The sequence below is a fragment of the Chanos chanos genome, chromosome 6 (genome assembly GCF_902362185.1).
Source record: "Chanos chanos chromosome 6, fChaCha1.1, whole genome shotgun sequence".
NCBI lineage: Eukaryota > Metazoa > Chordata > Actinopteri > Gonorynchiformes > Chanidae > Chanos > Chanos chanos.
The window spans coordinates 17,609,028-17,629,557 of record NC_044500.1 but is presented as its reverse complement, the minus strand read 5'-3'; the positions used below and the strand labels follow the sequence as shown (position 1 = coordinate 17,629,557).

The 20,530-nt window shown below is 41.5% G+C and overlaps 1 protein-coding gene across 1 annotated transcript in view; it reads right to left on the bottom strand.

Annotated features, from left to right (window-relative positions):
* The window catches only part of pitpnm3 (PITPNM family member 3), a 56,696-nt gene extending 44,260 nt beyond the window's left edge, over window positions 1-12,436 (bottom strand). Inside the window, exons 1-3 of the mRNA XM_030778127.1 lie at window positions 12,389-12,436; window positions 11,410-11,443; window positions 10,842-10,937 (exon numbers count right to left, since the gene is read on the bottom strand). Of these exons, the coding sequence (XP_030633987.1) occupies window positions 10,842-10,937; window positions 11,410-11,443; window positions 12,389-12,436 (178 nt within the window). The remainder of the gene's footprint in view (window positions 1-10,841; window positions 10,938-11,409; window positions 11,444-12,388) is intronic.
* Window positions 12,437-20,530: the final 8,094 nt, after the last annotated feature.

The following is a 20,530-nucleotide window of genomic DNA, read 5'->3' as shown; positions in this document are numbered from 1 at the left end:
GCAACGACTGCCAGGCGATATCTTTCATTCCCCCACGCTTAGCTAAAATCTATGTCACAATAGTTTATCAGGGAGAGAGTGGTGCAGATTTACTGAGTTTGCCCGAGCAAGGCAGCAGATTTTGGAAGAGAATATCTACGAAGGCAAAGCTGACCGACGGATCTCGGGGGACATGTGATAGCCAGTGATATTTGTGGAAAAACAACCCAGTGGCTGTTTCAGCGGCTCGTTCAGATGTCAGAAGCCTAGACAGAGAAATGTACCACAGCTGCAGTCGTGCATCAAAGAGAAAAGTGCAAAACGTTCACCAGTAACTGGAGACATTCAAAATTAAACAATGGCACTGAATGGGCAGTTTTAACTGCCGCCCCATCATGGAGCAGACTACTGTGCTGAGTCAACACACATACATTCATCCTAAGGGGTTCTTTTTTTTTTTTTGAAGCGTTTGATGTTCCTGAATTTGTAGTTGTACTACATTTGGTCTGTTAAGGAAAGGGCTCCGGAGAGAAGATTACTAAACTCTCCACAGCTCCTCTTTGCCATTCAGCTCTCTTCTCAACAAACATTAAAATCTCACATTGTAGGAATTCATAGATCTCCCAATTTCTTCATGTGCTAAATGAAACAGTCCTGTCTCAGAGGACGCTTATGATTTAGATGTTACTCACCTGCATTCAAAGAAAAAAAAAAACACACACACACACACACACGCACACTGAAAAGAGCATGGCTGTGTTTAGATAAGCAGAGAATCCTGTAACCAAGTTTCAGAATTTAAAATAACTGACCTGGATCTTGTGGGTGAGGGCGCAGACAAAAATTCAAAGCAGACATAGCGTTCTCATCCAAAGAAAGTTCACGTCTCTCATCAAAATAAACGTATAAACCGTATAAAACCTTATCTATCGACGTACTCACGGGACTGAAAGTGAAGAGAGCTCTTTTCTATGCCCCTGTAATTGTGCGAGGCTCAGCAGAATAACAGACACACACACACGCTGACAGTGGGTCAGAGGCCTGTACTCTTCAGTGAACCCTCAAAACACATTTGACAGAAACAGTTTAGAGGAGGCCTTCAGGAAGCCTCCTGAGGTAATGCATGTTGGTTGTGTGGGAGGTAAGAGGTAATAAACTAATATGAGCTCCCCATTGAACTGATGAACTGAAAGATGATGGTGCTTATCTTAGTTGCACCTGGGGAAACAGATGGTATAATTGTTGGAGTAAATGTGCTAAACCAGGTCCTGCATCAGCTGAAGACAACAGAAGACAACAAGGACCTCATGTCTCAGCCAATCAAAGGTGTTTGACAAAACAGAGATACCTGACAGAACAGGCTAACGAGACAGAGAGATACTGACAAAGTTAGCAGAGTTGTTTAAAACGCCTGACTCTTACTCCGAGACACAAACAGTTAATCAGAAAAACAATAAAAGGAAGCAAACTTTTATACACCAGCAGTACTAAAGTTGTGGGGTCCAACATTTCAAGAGTTGTATATATGGGTGTTCTAGACCTATGCACTCTGCTGGGTGAAAAATGGATCACAAAGACACTAACTACGCCCCAAAATGAGTAGAAGTAGACGTGACACTGAAGTGCAGTGCATTTAGGGCAGATGTGTGGCCTTGTAGGAGTTAGATTTGAAAGATATTCACAGACGGCAGTTGCTGTGACCGGTGCAATATCCAAGAATGTGTGGCAGAGAATATCACTGGGGCTGAGTATGACTTTCACTGTGGTTGTCAAGACAATTGCTCAGCCGTTAAATGACATGGGCCTCTCTGACACTCACACAGAGTCATGAAAAGTATCTGAGGAGCAAAATGTCCACCCTGGTAAGAACGAAAAGATACTTTCAAGGGACATGGTAGATTGTGGTGAATCAGGGGATTTTTTTTTTTTTTTTTTTTTTTTTGTATCGGGGACATAACTGAAGGACGGAAGACCATTCAGGCTCCCTACCGCGGAGTGCAATGACGTGATTTAGAAGGGGCACAGCAAGACTAGGTTCACTGCATTCGCAATTCACAAAATCACCTAGAATTTCCTGTACTGAACAGAGCGGTGTATGATAAAATTTAGCCCCTGGTTCATTGGCGCTCATTTTACGGTTTTAATTGACTACAGACTTCCCTTGCACATACTAAGGAAACCAAAGCTTAGCAGTGGTGAACATAGATAGGTAGCTAAGTTGGCCTCGCTCAACACATTGATCAATTAAGAAAGAATCAGCAGCCCTTTCGTGTGGAACCCTGGGTCTCAACAACAAAAAATAAAAAAATCGAATGGAAGGAAAACAGAAAATGGGTTGTGCTCTACTAGGTGAAATATTTTCAGTGCAGTGGAGTTGCAACTGAGCTCTGTCATTTTCCCTCTACACAGGTATGTTAACATATGCAAACAATTTGGATTCATGCCTGGAATAAGTACCACAGATGTGATACTTGCACTCAGGACCTTCACCGAAAAATACATTGAAGGACAGAAAGACTTGTGCTGCGTATTTATTGATTTGGAGAAGGCATATGACATGGTACTGAGAGGGGAGTTGTGGTATCGCCTGATAGCAAAGGGAGTGGCAGAAAATTACATCAGCATTATTCAGGACATGTATAGGGACTACAAGACCGTAATTCGATGTGCAGTGGGAACAACAAGCGAGTTTGAGGTAAAGGTAGGGCTGCATCAAGGATCCACGTTGAGCACTTTCTTGTTTGCAATACTGAGGGACAGCTTTACAGGACATCTTAAGAAAGAGCCACACTAGAGCATGATGTTTCCTAATAAACATAGTGCTGGCAAACAAGGACACGGAAATGTTGGAGAGAGATCTTGAAGACTGGAGAGAAGCGCTAGAGACTAGAGGACTAAAGGTCTAAAGAGGACCAAAGAACAAAGACCAAGTACCTGTGTATAAATCAGCAAGAAGAGTCCAGGAGGGTATTCCAGAAAGCGGGTTTAGTGAAAACTCTGAGGTAGTTAACTAAACCTCCTAATAGAAGAGCCCTATGACTTTGTTTTGCTAGGAGAATGAAGCCATAGGGCTCTTCTATTAGGAGGTTTACTACTTACTCTGAGTTAACAAACCGAGTTTTCACGAAACCCGCTTTCTGGAACACCCCCCTGGATTGAACTTAAGACGAGAAGATGTACCAGAAGTTAATGAATTCAAGCACCTAGGATCGATAATACAGACAGAAGGCGGTAGTGAGAGGGAAGTCGAGAAAAGGACACAATCTTGGCGGAATTCATGGAGAAAGGTAACTGGGGTACTATGTGACAAAAGAATGCCGTTAAGGGTAAAGGGCAAGGTATACAAATCAATAGTCAGGCCTGCCATACTCTATGGAACGGAAGCAATGGCAACAACAGAGAGGCCAGAATCGACATTACAGGTATCAGAGATGAACATGCTGCGTCGGTCCCTGGGAGTGACTAGAAAAGACCGGAAGAGAAATGAAGATTTGAGAGCTACGTTCAAGATCAGAGGAATGGACGAGAAATTGAGACAGACAAGATTGAGATGGTTTGGACATGTACAAACAAGAGAAACAAACTATGTGGGAAAGAAAGTATTGGACATGGAAATACCTGGCAAAAGAAAAAGAGGAAGACCAAGGAAAAGATGGAGAGACCAGATAGAGGAGGACATGAGGATGGTTGGAGTGCAGGAGGGTGATGTGCCAGACAGAAAGCTATGGAGGGCAAAAATCCGCTGTGGCGACCCCTGAGAAACAGGGAAGAAGCCGAAAGTAGAAGTGTATGTTAATGTATTATTTGTTGAATTTTATTGGATTAAAGACATACAGTTGTTGGCAGAAGTTTACATACACTCATCATGGACATGAATGTCATGGCAATATTGGGCTTTCAATGAGTTCTTTGATCCCTTCTTTTTCTGAAGCAGAATGATTGTACAACATACTTCTTTAATAGAAGAAAACCCCAAGAATTTGGTGCACAAGTTTTAATTTATTTTGGGTTTTCTGAAATCAACACAGGGTCAAAATTGTACATACAGGGTCATAAATATACATACAGCACACCTAATATTTGGTTAACTGTCCCTTACCAAGTTGTACCTTGACCAGACGCTTTTGGTAGCCATCAACAAGCTTCTGGCATAATTCTGGTTGGATATTTGACCACTCTTCAGCAGAATTGCTAGAGTTCAATTAAATTTATTGGTTTCCTGGCATGGACCTGACTTTTAAGCATAGTCCATATATTTTCGATAGGGCTGAGGACTTTGGAAAGGCCATACCAAAAGCTTAATGTTAGCCTGCTTTATCCATTCCACAACTAGCTTTGATGTAAGTTTGGGGTCATGCTCTGTTGGAACACCCAGTTGTGTCCAAGTTTCAACCATCTAGCTGATGGTTTGTGGTTATGCTGAAGAATTCTGAGGTAGTCCTCCCTCTTCATTATTCCATCCACTTTGTGCAATGTGCCAGTTCCACTGGCGGCAAAATAGCCCCAGAGCATGATGCTACCACCACCATGCCTAACAGTTGGTACAGTGTTGATGGGGTTGAATGCCTCAAATTTTTTCCTCCAAATATACCTCTGGTCATTGTGGCCAAACAACTCAATCTTTGTCTCATCTGATCATAAAATTTTCCTCCAGAAGGCTTCTTCTTTGTCCATGTGGTCAGCTGCAAACTGTAGTTGAGCTTAAAGGTGTCAATTCTGGAGCAGGGGCTTGCTTCTTAGATATCAGCCTCTCAGTCCATGGCGATGTAAAACTCGCTTGACTATAGACAGTGACACGGTGTTCCAGCAGCTTCCAGTTCATGGCAGGCCTGTGCTTTGGTGGTTCCTGGATTGTTCCTTACCATCCAAACCAACTTTGTGTCTATTCCCAGACCCTGACAAAGTGGCTTCACATCCCAATAACTTGTACTTGCATACAGTTGTCTCAACTGATGATCTTGGACTGCAGTAGTTTAGAAATGGCTCCAAGAGACCTTCCTGATTTGTGTAAATCTACAATCTGCACAGAGCCCCTTGGACTTTCCCGTTGTAATGTGTGTTGGTCACTCCAATGAGTGCCGTCAAACAAATTCTTTTTATATAGGCAGAGAGAAGCTACCAGCTGTAGTCAATTATGATCACTAATAGGGAGTTAAGATGCCTTGGCAAGTTAAAAGACATTTTGATAATCTAATCTAAGTGGGTGTATGTATATTTTTGGCCCTGTATGTATAATTTTGACCCTGTGTTGATTTCAGAAAACCCAAAATAAATTAAAAACTTGTGCACCAAATTCCTGTTGTTGTTTTTTTCTAAAGATGTATGTTGTACAATCATTCTGCTCCAGAAAAAGAACGATTCAAAGAACTCAGTGAAAGCCTAATATTGCCATGACATTAATGGTGAGTGTATGTAAACTATGAGAGGACAGCGTGTGGTTATTGATCGTCCTGTATGTTATTGTATGTCATGTATTTTTCCTTTAATAACACACAGCCAGGAAAAACAAAAGCGTCAACTCCGTCTAAGAGGCCGTCCTGTTCATCTGCAACTATAATAACTGGTTATGTAACATAGTGGTAATGACGAGGCAAATGTCTACGCAGTCTGTCACGTGCCTCTCTTTCTCACAACTAATTAAATGCTATCCGTAATTGGTGATGAATATATTGGAACAACGGCTTGTGATCTGTGATCAGCACCAAACTTTTGCCATTGTGAATGCGACAAAACTGGTTATAAGGTCAAAATATCTACATATAAGAACACGCATCATCTGACCGAGAAATTCAACCAACAAAAAGTACATTCACAGAGGGTCACAGGATCAAAGGTCTGCTAGCCACAAAAATCCCTGTGCCTGGAGCGCAGCTGTCAGGTGGCCCGTGTTATAATTATGGGTGAACAACAATGTGTTTAGCAACACACACCTGATGCTAAAACCAAAAAGTGATTCGCCCTGTGCTGCGCAGCGTGAAACAATGACACATCAATGTTAACACTGCAAACTACTGATGAAGCGTTAACACGGTGCCCTTTGGTCTAATTTACATTCCAAATAAAGAGTCCCTTGGAGTAATTAGTAGTGGCTTCACGTTACATTCAAAGGGGCTTGGTGCTCGTTCGCAGAGTTAGGCCCTGCAGAGTTGAAGTTATGGTGGACTAATCAATAGATCCACAAAGTCGTTGAATAAATTTCCAAACCGCTCTGCGATGCTTTGTCACGCTAATGTATTAGTAATGACGACCAAAATGAATGACTGTGGTTAACAGCAATGCAAACTGTCACCAGAGGCAATTTATTATTGCTTTAAAAATCCCTCGACCGGCGGCTCGCATCAAACTATAAATTTCATCGGGTTTCATCAGGCGCACACACACCACTTGATTTGGCTCATTCTTCAAATATACGTCTGCCGATAGTAGATCCGAATTTAAAAGGATAGGAAATTTGTCAACAAATCAACAGAGATTCTGGCAACCGCCATTGCTGCTGGTTTAGGCCGCGAGAGGGCCGACTCAAAACCAAGCAGGGCATATCAAACTCAGAACATACTGGGCTATAAGCATTCTGAAAGGCACACTACTGCTTAGGATGCTGCCTAGGATGGAAGAGCAAACAGCAGTCTCTCTGTAGAGCAGCTACATTACCGTAATCCATCTTCATAACGCCGTTAGCCAAGCTTTGAGCCTTGTCCGCGACTTGACGGTCTAGCTTACGTGCTGAGAGCCAGTGAGCATAAATATAACATTAGAGAACAACAACCAGAGTCAGAGTCACAATGGGCCAGTGCATAATTGGACAGAGTCTTCCTCCTGTTAGAGGCAATGAAATTAGGAAGCACAGGGTAATCTGTTTCTGCCCTGTTTCATTCTAGAAACCTTCATTTCTTTGACATCCATTCCAGAAGAAAGGCAGAGTCAGTCAGTTATTCATGTTCAAGTCTAAACGCGAACTATGAACAAACAACAGAAATACTAAAAATACACCACTATCTCTTTTTTCTAAAAAAAAAAAAAAAATTCTTTCCAGTCCTTGTGAATATACACAGAGACTAAACTGAGATTGTGTTGAACACACTGTATTAAAAAATAATCTGAATCAGTTCATTGGGGTCAGTGTGGTTTCTCTCTGTCCTAGTTTCCAACTTCTTCTTTGTGTCGTGTCTGATGTTGTTTTTTGAAGACCATTCCACTTTAGGTTTAGCCTACATACAGCAACAGGCATACACTAGATGGGAAACTCAGGTGTGATGGGATGGGGGATGGGGGGGGGTGCTGAGACAGTGAGAGACACTCAGCTCTGACATGCCTGCTCCCTGCAGTCCAGCATTCTGATCATTATCCCCACTGCAACCCTGACCGACAGGAGCCCACATGCAGGACACAGGAGGTGCACTGTTCAATTGTAGCCATCCAACACACACACACACAGTGTCCACATATGCTCTCACGCATGCACACACACACACACACACACACACACACACACTATGGTTTTTGACCACAGTTCTGAGAAAAACACAATAGAGGCCACTGTCAAAAACACATCAGCACTCAAGAAAAATAACCTCAAAATGGTTCGAACGTTTCCTGCATCATACGGCTTTCAAACCAATCCACTGAGAAGCAATACAACGGACAATACAAGCACTGTCTTGCACACAAACCACCTCAATTGTAACTCTGCACTACTCCATAAATCCTCCCACTCTTTTTTGTCTTACAGAGACTAGTTCAGGAAATCAAAGACCTTTCTCAGTTAACAGACGTGACAAACCACCACTGCCCCAATTTCCCCCAATACCAACCGATATTACACCACAGAATGCTAAGAAGTATATCTGTAACAAAGAAATAGCAAGTGGAGCGTTTGTGTCCTGATTTAAAAGGCCATAACAGACCACAGAAGGGCTTCAAGTGCCCAGAGGTCGTGCTTGCTCTGAAAATATCAAGTTTTGGAAGAAGTAGGCGATGATCAGTAGAAGTCCAGAGCTAAAGGAGAACAAACAGGCAGAGGAAAAATTGTGGGCTCTTTGCGGCTTTCTCTCTCTCTCACAGGTCATCTCTTTAGCATAGACTCAGTAATATTTTCTGACAGCGTAATACATTTTCATTGCGTGAGTTGCTTTATGGCGTGGGAGACAGCATTAATCAATGTGAAATAAATAAAAGTCCTACAGACTCAGCGTGATGGCCTGAGAGAAATAACCCTTACTATATACTCCCACTATCTCTCTCTCTCTCTCTCTTCCTCACACAATCTCTCTTTCTTTCTTTCTCTCTCTTTCCCTAACACACTCGCTCTTTCTCTCTCTCTCTCTCTCCCTCCCTCATACAATCTCTCTCTCTTTCTCTCTCCCTCTCTCTCCCACACACACTCTCTCTCTCTCTCTCACACACACACACACCCACACACTCTATCTCTCTCTACAGTGAAAATGAGAAGGGGTCATCCCAAAATGATCATAGTATTAAAAAAGATGGGGGGGGGGGGGGGGGGGGCAGACATGTAAAAAATGATGTTTGTAGCTTCTATTACACATTCTAATTCAATACTAAAATGACAGCTTCTGGAGCATTTTCCATCTACATCATCTACCATGGTATTAACTATCTCTCTCATCTGTACAAATGCACACCACAAAACTACATGAATCCTGTTTTTTTTTCCTCTTACATTTCACTAGCCAGGATTCAATAGCCCATTACTAGACACATCTTTTTTTCAATTGTCTGTCTCTGGACACACAGTCCAGACACTGTCTGATATTGCCCTTTTGTGAAAAAACAAGCATATGCATCTCTTCATGTCTCACTGAGCTCCAGTCAAAAACACAGGCTAATCAAAGGAATAATTCAACCAATAATGAAAGCAATGTGAGAGCGCCAGAGACAACTGGCTGGCTCTTCCCCTGTTTCATTCTGCAGGAACATCTGGAGTTTTAATTTAAGTCCTGTGCTGTGTGAAAGGGCAGGGGGTCTCATTAAAGTGAAATGAGAAGTGTGTCTCATGAAAAGGAAATTTTGAAATTGTTCAGGTGAGCAATTAAACCACCAACACTCTTGCCAATCCAACCTAAAACTGGTGTAACTTCATATTCATCCGATCTACATCTGGATCTGGTGCCAGTGGAAATAAAAACCTCACTTAATGCACAAAACCAGTTTGAGTTTATTTTTGGACATTTGTTCATTATTCAAAGAAAATGTTACAAAATTTAAGGATAGCATTGTTGTATGGACACTAGAAGAGAGCAATTCACATTTATTCACACATGTTCATACATGCACAAAGACATACACACATGAACAGACATAGGCTACACACACACACATACACACACACACACACACACACACACACACACAGAAGTTGGACTAAAAATCCAATTATGTTCCTGTTCAATTCCCCGATCTCATTTTAATGAAATCTCATTTCTGAGGGAGAATAAAATCCGATATTTCACCGAATCGGAAATTCAAACCATGACCGTGCATGTCCAAAGATAGTACCACATTTCTTGAGGAGTTCCTTGGAAACAGCCTCACACGAAACAGCCTGGGAAACCTTTTTATACATCAGCTCTAAACAGCAAATCATCAGTTTAATCACATCCCCTTTCTTAGTCTGGAGACTATGAGGGCTTCACTTGGATTCCCCTCTGTGCTTCTGGATCACAGAAGAAACCCCACAGAGAGCAAATCAATGTATGACTGACCATCACATCACACAAAGCCAACGTAATCAACCCCAAAACGATGTGTGTGTCTGTGGGGGACGAGATATTTCTAAGGAAGCCTTTAGACGGCGTCTCTGTTCAATAGCTAGAGGAATTTTTCCCTTTAGCTTCTGTAGATCAGAGATTGTGTAAGTAAATGGGAAGGGGACAGCTTTTTACACACACACACACACACACACACACACACACACACACACCATTTTGTATTGCATAGAGGTTCTGTCTTCTCCAGCTGAACAGTTGGAGGCCTATCAGTGATGTGATCAGTAAGCCGTGATGACAATGCTATTGGATTGAAACCAGAGCCATTTCACTCAGTGACAGATACATGCGAAGTGATAAAGTGAACTAAGGCAATAAAGTGTCTGGTATGCCTCTAGATCCACTGAGTGCAACTCTGTCAGGCCCCCACTGAATGTCATGTGTATAAATCCCCCCCCCCCCACCTGCTTACACAAAGTCCACCACATAAATGTCTGTTTCATCCATCCTTGGATGAATAAAAAAATCACCATCCAAGTCTACCTAGCCTCCACATATTTTTGTGGTGCAGCGTGTAGCGTTATCAAGTAATATAATGTAGCTGGGCGGTGTGGAGTGGGGGGCAACTTATTTAAAATTGTCATACTTTGCCAGCAGACACTGCACAAGGGGTAATCACACCCCAACTCATCCTTCTACCCAGAGCCTCTGCTATGTGTATCAGTCAAAAAAACCCGAAAAAACCCACTTCTCACTCATTGGCCTTAAGGCTCTTAGGTTGGCCCCCTCAGGTGGCACTGTCGTACCAAGTCCCTGGCAATGAGCCTCACTGACAGACACATTCAATCAAACGGTCGTGACACCACATGAAATAGATTCTGCCAACTGCCAAAAAGAAACATTCCAAAGCCGATTTACATTACGTTCTCCCCTTCTCTGAAATGTTGTCTGTTTCACCCTGTAGCATATCAGCCTGATGTGTCTAGATACCTCACATCATTTACAAAGGGTATGAGGTAAGGAGTAAGGGGAGAGAGAGAGAGAGAGAGAGAGAGAGAGAGAGTGAGAGAGGGGGGGGCAGAAGAGAGTTCAGTTCAGGACACTGGGTTATTATAAAAGAAGGAAAGTGATACTAACCTCGGGCATCGAAAAATTCATCATCGGAGCTGTCCACGGATTCCTGAGCAATGTTCTGCATCCTCCAATGGGAAGCGCTGTGCTTCCGTAAACCCACTGTAACAAAACGCAAAGACGTAAATCAAACTCTGCTCGTGTGCCGCAACACATGCAGTTATCCTGGCCATTGTGAAACTAATAAGAGATGTTACCATTACTAGGCAATTCATTCAGTGAATGAGCGTTTCTAAAGAAAAACTCCCAAGTGATTGTAACAGTCATTTCCATTGTTCTGTTTACAACATAAGGGGAAAAGTGCGTCACACAAGGCCATAGAGGTTTAGAGCAGGTTGCCTCCGCAACAATGGATTATATATATATATATATATATATATATATATATATATATATATATATATATATATATCAGTCAGAGGCGCACTGCAACAGAGAGATTAGTCACACAGTTGAGGATGACTGACAACAGGTAAAACAAGTGATCCACGAGACCAGATAGCATCATACCCTTTTCTGACACATATATAGCCTACAGCCTTTCAAACAGAAAATCTGTGTAAATTGTCTTCACCCGAGTCTTGCTCTTGCTTTAGGAAGAAGTCCAACTGGAGTAACATATGTAAAACACAAGACATGAGATTAGTCAACACCAGCATATGCCTCCATAACGACCTTGGACATGGATTCTCTTGTATACATTAGTCAGTGAAGTTAAGAATACCCTAACTGAGGAGCTTTAAATATCCCTGTGACTGTGGGCTGCTATGATCAATGTTAATAACCTCATAACCTCATGACAGATAGCTGCAATAACGTTACTTAAACACGAAACATTTGGTCACAGCACAGACATTGCCTCGATACAAAGTAATTTGAATCATAATTCCATGATTATGGACTTGAGTTATGAAATAATTTCTACCCAGAAAAATGTTCTTGGTGTCCATCTCTCTCTCTCAGCTTTTCTCAGTAAGACGACATCAGTCCAGGAGCCCAGAAAACATCTCGCACCTTGGCTGCCGGTTGTCAGCTACATTTCAGTTCGTCTACAACAGGCGTGTAGATTTGTTTTGGTCAGGCTTGGAGAAATGGTCAAGCTCTCGGATTAGTTTTGTATGAGAGATGAGCTTTGTATAAAAAGATGTATATCTCTGATATATATATATATATATATATTCATTCGTTTTGTCACTCCTACTCATAGTCACCTCAGACGGGCTGACAAAAATATAACTTGCGCTACTTCAATTATTTGGCGTAAAGACACCATTATAACGTATCGATTTGTTTCCTTGTTTTCTCCCTAGCTCACAACACCACACAGAAACTTGTGTATCATCTCAGCTTCTAGCTATGCTGTGTATTCTACCTTCCATTATCCACTTGCTCAGGCATTTGCGCAAATGGATACGCCTGTTGAAACGATGCGAGTCGCGCGTTCCATTACCGCTGTACCCCTCCACTCGTATGATTTGCCCCTTTCTCTCGCGGCTGGCGTGCGCTACAGCACTGCAGGATTTGATGAGGTTTTCATCTCACACGCGCGGCACCGTGGGGTCAAACGTCTTCGCCACAAATGTCTCTTGTAGAGATGGCATCTCAACCTTTTCCCAAAGCAAAATGCACTTGACAGCTGAACCAACAAAGAGAGAAATCTTGCTTTCCCCAAAACCTTAATCAGTCCAGTGTCGAGAACACGCAGCGATCACTCCTACGGGAGTCAAGAGTAACCTTTAAGAATAGCTACACTGGAGCTGCTTTCAGCTGTAAGCTCTTATCTAGCGTGGCTCAAGATTTATTTCTCACAATAGAGGGAAAATGTTGAGAGAGAGAGAGAGAGAGAGAGAGAAAGAGACAGAACGATACATATAATAACTGATATGTTGGCACATGTAGTAATCATTACGGCAATTACGTGTAAAAAAAAAAACGTATGCGCTACATAAACAACGTTCCTCTACATTAATTAGCAGTGGGGGCGGGCATGAAAACATACGCAGTCTTGTTAATTACCTTCAACATAATTGAAGGATTTTTTTTTATTCAATTTGTGGCTGAGACCTGTCATTAAACTAGGCCAAACAGTGGATAATGGCTATATAAACATTTCCGAAGACGACCGGCCGAGGAATGCAATCCAAAGAATGTGGGAGAATCTGGTCGGTCTGTCTTAAATCTTTGAGACGGTTGAACTCTGGCACCTATGTTGAGGAAGTTTAAGACCTGACTGAACTGATGTCCGTTTTTTTGCGATCATATTCAAGCATAATTTGAATGCGAAGAAGTTTGTCCAGTGACCTACCTTTGTTTAGCGCCGGTTAAAAGACTAAAATGAAGAAATGACTACAAAAAAGAGTCACTGCAAAGTGGAAAACACACAGCTGTGTCAGAGGCTCTGCTGGTGTTAGATTGGAGAAGTGTATTGTGATATTTCAATACCAGAATGATTTTGTTTTCCATTATCATATTCTTTGGAGCAGAATAAAAATGAAATTAAAAATGCAGATGAAGCAGTCAAAGCCAATACAGTATTTCTAGAGAAGATAAAACATCAATACTGTTGATTCTGTTTCACATACTTAGATGCACTGAGAAAAGCAATATAATCAGATGTCAGAAAAAAAGGAGAAGCCAGAAAAAAAGAAAATTAGTTTTGTATGACTGGGAGTCTATTTCATGTCCTCTCTCTAAAATATCACTCTGTCATTCATATGCGATGTGAACTGTTTATTATCAGGGGAAATACTCCTGAGAAGAATACAATACAGTAATTCAGTCTTGCATAGAACCAATAGTACTGGGTTCCTTAAAACTGGACTTGGACCGTCTCCCAAAATTTAGGGTTACATGGACAATTCATTTCATTTTAATTCCTTAATTAACAAGACAATGTAAGGATGAATAGCAGTCAGCATATGCTAAATTAACTGAACTTTTATTTGTAATCTCCTTCTATCCCCTACTGTACAGATCATAAACAAACAGATTTTAAACAACTTCAGGTTAGACAGAAATCTTCCAAGATGGGTAAGAACTCAGGATACACAATATCGTTTGACATTTGACTTCGACACAATGTGAGCCGAAGGTTATGTGAAGCTTGCAGCCAATAACTATCTCGGAAAATTCCAGTGTCTTATTTTTCAGAGATTGGTATTTTCACTGTATGTGTGAGATCCAAAGGTCACAGACTGTGGTCACGATCGCAGTATTTATTGACGTGAGGTGCCCTTCTCTTGAGTGGCTGCCCTATACAAAAACAAGCTTGTGCATCTTCTGTGAAGCACTCCACACACAACTCTGAGAGATTGCCTCTTAATCAAAAACATAATCTCCTCCAGAAAGGAGCTGCTCTCCTCAAGCAATTGCTCCTACTTTCTCTCCTTCCCTCTCTCTCTCTCTCCTTCCTTTCTTTCTCTCTCCCTATCTCTCTCTCTCTCTTACTCCCTCTCTCTCCCTCACTCCCTCTCCCCCTCTTTCTTTCATCTCTCATAGTTATCCTGGCTTTCAGGACGTTCCATGGCCATTTTGTCGGTTTGCACTTGGTCTCTATGTAAATCCTTCTCGAATACAGTGTGGTAAAGTTCATTATGACACCCAGAGAGAAGCCACAGCTTAAGGAGCAACAGCGCCGGTTGACTGCACTAATAGGCTTGCTGTGTAGCATAGGCCAGAGCACAGGGAGGGATGACTGAGTCTGTTTGCTGATTAACGATTTTGGAATTCATTAAGTAAAGTAACCTTGTGAACACACACTGTCAGAGCAAGGGAGAGCTTCACTGTTATTAACATTTCACAAACCTGTGGTACCCTTCATGCATTCTCCAGAGTCTGACAACACCATGAAAATGAACTGGGTAAACAACACAAGCATATACTTAACATACTCACAAACACACTGCAGCTTAACTCACATGAGTAACTGTCGGCCCGCGTGTGAAATACTGCCTTAATGCATTCCGGAGGAGGTCAAAGGCCAAGGAGCCTTGCAAAGATTTGATGTGCTCATTAAAACGTCCTGATTCAATTAAATGCTATTCTAACATACTATTAGAATCCAATTACTGGAGCAAAAGGCAGAGGGCCTGGATTTCCCTGCGAAAATGAGCAATCTCTCAGACAGCAACTAGCAAACAGACGCTCCACAGCCAAACTCCGAGTGGTATTTCTCGCACGTTTGCAAAAAAAAAAAAAAAGAAAGAAAAAAGTGCCACTGTCGAGATTTTCTCTCCTCACGGCATATGTCTAGTGCCAATGGATAAAGAAAGTAAAAAAACAAACAAACAAAAACACCGTCTCTGGCAGCTCAAAACAGTGAAACATCACGCACTGTGGGAAATCATATAGCGTGCATCTGCCACTTTTCGAGTGCTTAGCATTCCGAAAAAACAGGTTTTTGAGGCGCATGAAAAGGGGACCAGCGCAGTCAATAGTAGTCAATAGTAGGAACTCAAAGCACACAGTGTCTTAGAGACAGAGGTTGAAAAATCTCAGACATTTTGGAGATGTTAAACATTATTTAAATTGCCATAAACATACAAAACCATCTCAGACAACAGCCAAATACAAGTCCAAATACAGAATGCATCAAAAGCATTTTTTTTTTTTTTTACTGCAAACACAGCTGACAATGTCTGCGGAGTTGATATTGTCATAATAGAGAATAAATGTACATGAGAAGCATATGATGGAGAACAGGCTGGAGCCCGGCGAAAGCTGAGCTGATTCGGGAGACAGCAGGGGAGCCTGGCTCCCCACAGTCAAAGAACAGTGAACACAGGAGAGGTACTGAGCTCAGGAGGAAGGAAATTAGGTTCCCCCTTTTTTTTTTTCCTTCCTTTCTTTTTCTTTTTCTTTTTTTTTCCACTGCAGCAGGCAGAGATGCCACAGCAGAGGTCTGGTCATCGAGAGAGGGAGGCCAGAGACACGGTATTCGGTACACAGCCGCAAGGTCAGTGCATTTTGAAGAAATTCAAAACCCAGAGAGCAACACAGACAAGAAGAGAGAGGGAGAAAGAGAAAGAGAGAGAGAGGTAGAGAGGGAGAGAGGCACTTGACTGAGCAACACGAGAGATGTCACGCTGCTTTTGTCCAATTATGACCAGGTTCCGCTAAGAGTTTCAAAAGACATCAACATAGCCTGACTGAAGCATTTTTGTCGGGTATAAAGCAAACACAGACACTCCTGAGATGAAAGAAGAGATGAAAGCAAAGACCAATTTTGCAATTTTATCACGTGAAGGATCGAACCTTCAGCAGTGGTGGATTTTTGTGCGAGTATTCATAACTCCTTTTTTATAAGGTTTGTACGCATAATTCGGTCAAATACATCATTCGAAGGGTACCTCATCCATGTCGCTGTTAAAGCTACTAGCTGTGGTGAATCAGGCTTTTGCTACTGAGTGCAGTAATGGAGGGTGAGAAGACAATTACACATTGGAGCCTTTAGCGATATACACAAACTTCAAACATTTCTCTATGCCTGCATATTGATATTCTCTTCTTTCTGTTTGCAGACCCTGAAGCAGTGACTGCCCAATCAGATGGATTGTGTGTGAATCCAGGCAATTTTAGAGACATAATTAAATGTCGTTATCAGTAGCTGCAAAAAAGAACCAGGAAAATGAATGGTTTCAAAAATGACAGACAGTTTCAAAAGACTGCCTGTTGTTTCAGAAAGTCTGCTTTTGTTTGTTTGTTTGTTTTGTTAACTAAGAAAACAAAGACCTTGATGGACATTTGAATATTTGAAACAGACCGGCTCCTCGGCTAACTGGAGACTCAGATGGTTTCCCAGTAGTTAAGTTAAACAGCGCGATAAATGAAAGCCAGCGGTGGTAAAAAAAAAAAAAAAAACACACACACACTTGATGCCAAATGCAAAGTGAGTAAATACAAAATCCTTCATATGTTTGAACCATCTAAAAGAGATTTTCCAGGATTTGTCAAAGTGCATTAGAAATAGACTCGACTCTAACTGTTCTCACGGGTACAAACCAGGCTGCAGTGCTACAGGCGGTTATGAAGTCTTTTTCTTTCTCTCCCTCCCTCTCTCTCTCTCTCTCAGGACTGCAGGCTAGTGAAAGCAAGGACCTGCTGCCTGTCACTGCCTCTCTCAGCTCTATTTTTAGCCCTGTGCCGACTCCAAATCATCGTGCAAATTAGGCAGAATACCATCATCTCAGAACCAAAAAAGAACCCCTCATTTGAATTGTCTCATTTGGACAATGTCACTCAAGTGGTGATGTGAATGATTTATTGATGCAAGTCTTACACCGAGCAGACAAATGGGGAGACAACACTGAAGGACAAAATGTAGTGTCCAACAGTCTAATGTAATTACAGGATCAATACAGTAAGCACAGTGGTACAACTAAAGCCCCAATCTTTTATAGCCTGGAGGTATCGACTAATTTATGGACACAGCGTCATTCTTTCCTTGTTTTGTGTCCAAAAAATCTGAAATGATCATTTTAAGATGATGAAAAATAAAGACTGTTAAAAGTTTGTTTGGCTCCACAGATCTCCATCTCACAGAGGACCCACTGGTAACAAACTGCCTCCACGTCTCCCCAGGCCCTCATTAAGACATTAGCCTACCAAAGGTCACCTTGTCTTCACAGACAACGCAACCTATATTACATATTGCACACAATGTTCGCTAGCATTCAGGCATTCTGTTTCAGCACACGTCATGCCTCCCTGTCAACACATTAGCATTCTCTCTCCATTCATCTTTCTTTTCAGTCACCTTAGGATAAGATGTATCCACATGAGCTCTGAACCGATTAGATATAGTCAGAACAAACATTTATTGACAGGTTTTCGATATTTTTCATACATGAAGATACCAATGTACCAGTTCACCAATGCACGTGAGTGTACATACCAGTTCATGAGTGCAAGTGAGCACTTATGTCATGGGCCTTTTTTTTTTTTTTTTAAGTTTTTTCACTAAGTCCATAGAAATTAAACCAGTAGCAGTAAGTGGAAATAATAATTAAGTAGGGTGACCATACGTCCTCTTTTTCGGACCTAAAAAATGCACCCGGCCGGGATTTCTAAATCGCCAAAAATGTCCGGAATTTGGCTTTTGCTTTCCACAGTCGCCATTCACTACGTATGCATTTAACCTTTTTCTTTACGTCCCGCCCTCTCACAAGCCACCAATGGACGGTCATGTACACTATCGTGCCATAAACATTGGTTAAACTGCATCTCATTCCTTAATGTTAACACTGCAGCAACAGCCAAGCAACCTTAAGAAAGCCGTAACGCCACCAAAACTTGAATGGAAAGAAATAAGGTTATCTTGCCACTATTATGATGATAGCAGTTATTTGTATAAAAGACCCGTCGGCTATGTATTGCGGCAGATAAGTACAGATGCAGTTTCACATCGCATTTTCAAGCATCAGCCTTACGTGCGCAACGACAGGAACCAAAAGTGACATACTGACATACACTTAAATTTCCCCATAAGTTAGGAGGGGCATGCATCACCGCACCCCCCCCATTTTGAAAAGCAAAATATGATCACCCTCAATTAAGAGATGGTGAAGTGCTCTTTAAAAAATATTTCATAACAAGCTCTGCACTGCACTGTGATTTCAAAGCTAGAGGCACCTTTCAACAGGTGACATTACAACTGGTGTTTTCATTTCTAGCAGTGAAAAAAAAAACCCAGTAAGACAGTCGTACTTCCTCACTCTTTCATCGAAAGAGGAAAAGAGTGGAGGCTTTCGCTTTCAGCATTGAAGTGATAAGGCCCAGTGTATATGACAGAGAATGAATCAGGATTTTAACATCCACCGCTTAGAAGCCCATGACAAAAGATATTCTGTCAAAAAAAGTATACATCCTTGTTATTTCAAAATGGCAAACAGCGTGTTAGCAACTCTCGTATGGAGTATTGATCAGTTTAGATGAATGATGTCCACAAACAAACAAGCAAAAAAAAAAAAGAGATCAGAACATTGTATCATAGGAAACAGTCCTGACCCTCCATTTTCTGACATCCTTTTGCTCTGCTGCTAGCGTGCTACGTTTACTGCTACCAAGTTCTTAAATTTCACTTTTTCTCACCCCTGAGCCCATTGTTTTCTGTGTCTTTTCCACTGACATGTGTACAAGGGGAAGAGAAGGAATGTAAGGAGAGCAAAAGTAAGGATGCACTACAAGTTAGTAGTTTATAGGACTATAAAGGATACAATACGCTGGGCCCTTGGTCATTTTAGGAATTAAAAAGAGACCTGATAACTAATACATGTTAGTTAGTTACTGTTAGTAGATAATTAGATGCCTGACTTCTTGTTTAGAATATGAAGGGAAAAGACTTATTCAAAACAACTCGGGCTGTCAAACTCTTGTTAGCAGATTTTTTTTCATTGGCAATTTACAGCAGCAAAACACTTTCTCACAAAACTGTCATGTTGTGATACCTCATCCTCACTCTAATGGGACACAGTAAATACACTGGCTTATTACCAGAAACATCGTGAACAGCTGTCAAATCAAGAAAAAGAATTCAAATATTTTGTCTCGCCTTTGACTGCGCTATATTGTATGTTGTAATGAATAAAAATTCTACATAGAATATCCAGTTTCTCTCTCTGTAATATTGTCTCTAGGCAAACTGAGCTGTCTGGTGTTTCCCAGCTGTGACCCCTGCATTTGGGAGACAACATGACCATCCGCCTGTCTGGTCAAATCACAGCACTCACATGCTCGGTGCATACCGATTGGCCGTCCGTTCGGATAAACGCACTGGAAGTAACACCATTCAAGCAATGACGTGCTTCAGCTCATTAGTTCAGTTCATTGGGCTCTCTGATGTCCTGTTGATATGACGTGATTAACCACAACGATTCAGTGATTCACGCTCTCATTAGTACTCCTGTAATTGAAAAACAAAATATCTCGCGCTTCGACCAGAAGCAATATAAAAGTTCTCTTGATTTTCTGTCAGAAAGGCAATATCCCTACACATCCCCTGATACTGTTTGACTGGAGTGCATTCATATATAACTCCAAAAGAGAGGGAAAAGGAGAGAGGGAGAGAAGGAGAGGAGGAGGAGGGAGAGAGAGAGAGAGAGAGAGAGAGAGAGAGAGATTTGTTCATTTCCCAGTTCCCCAGAGTGAGTGTCAAAAATGCTATTTTGTTCAGAACTAATCTCAGGTGAAAAGGAGCCTGATATCAGGAAAGGTGAATGTGAGATTAAATTAAACTCCATGTCTTGGGTAAATTGCATGTTGTCAATAGGCATAATAATAATAATAATAATAATAATAATAATAATTTACGTATAGATCAGTTAAGTTCAGAAAGCAAGAGGATCTAGTGCAACTTCAGTAGGGTAAAGGCTTAATACAGAAAAACTGGCAACTTGAGCTGAGTTGACTTTGTCAAGTGTATATGCTTAAAAAAGAAAAAGAAAAAGAAAAAAGACAAGCAGGTGTCAGGTGGGTTTCAGAGGATTCTCATAATGTTACAGAGACAATCAGAAAGATGCTAAAGGTTTAGCTTGTGATGTTCTGTGCTGAAAAAAGAGACATTCTGTTTCTCAGTCATGCTGTTTGGATAGACTAACATTCATTTCAATTGTCAGCAGGTTTCCATTACTTTCAACGGCAAGTAAATGTCTACCAATTATCAGAGAAGTGAGGGCTTTAGTTTGCTGCCCCACCCCTCC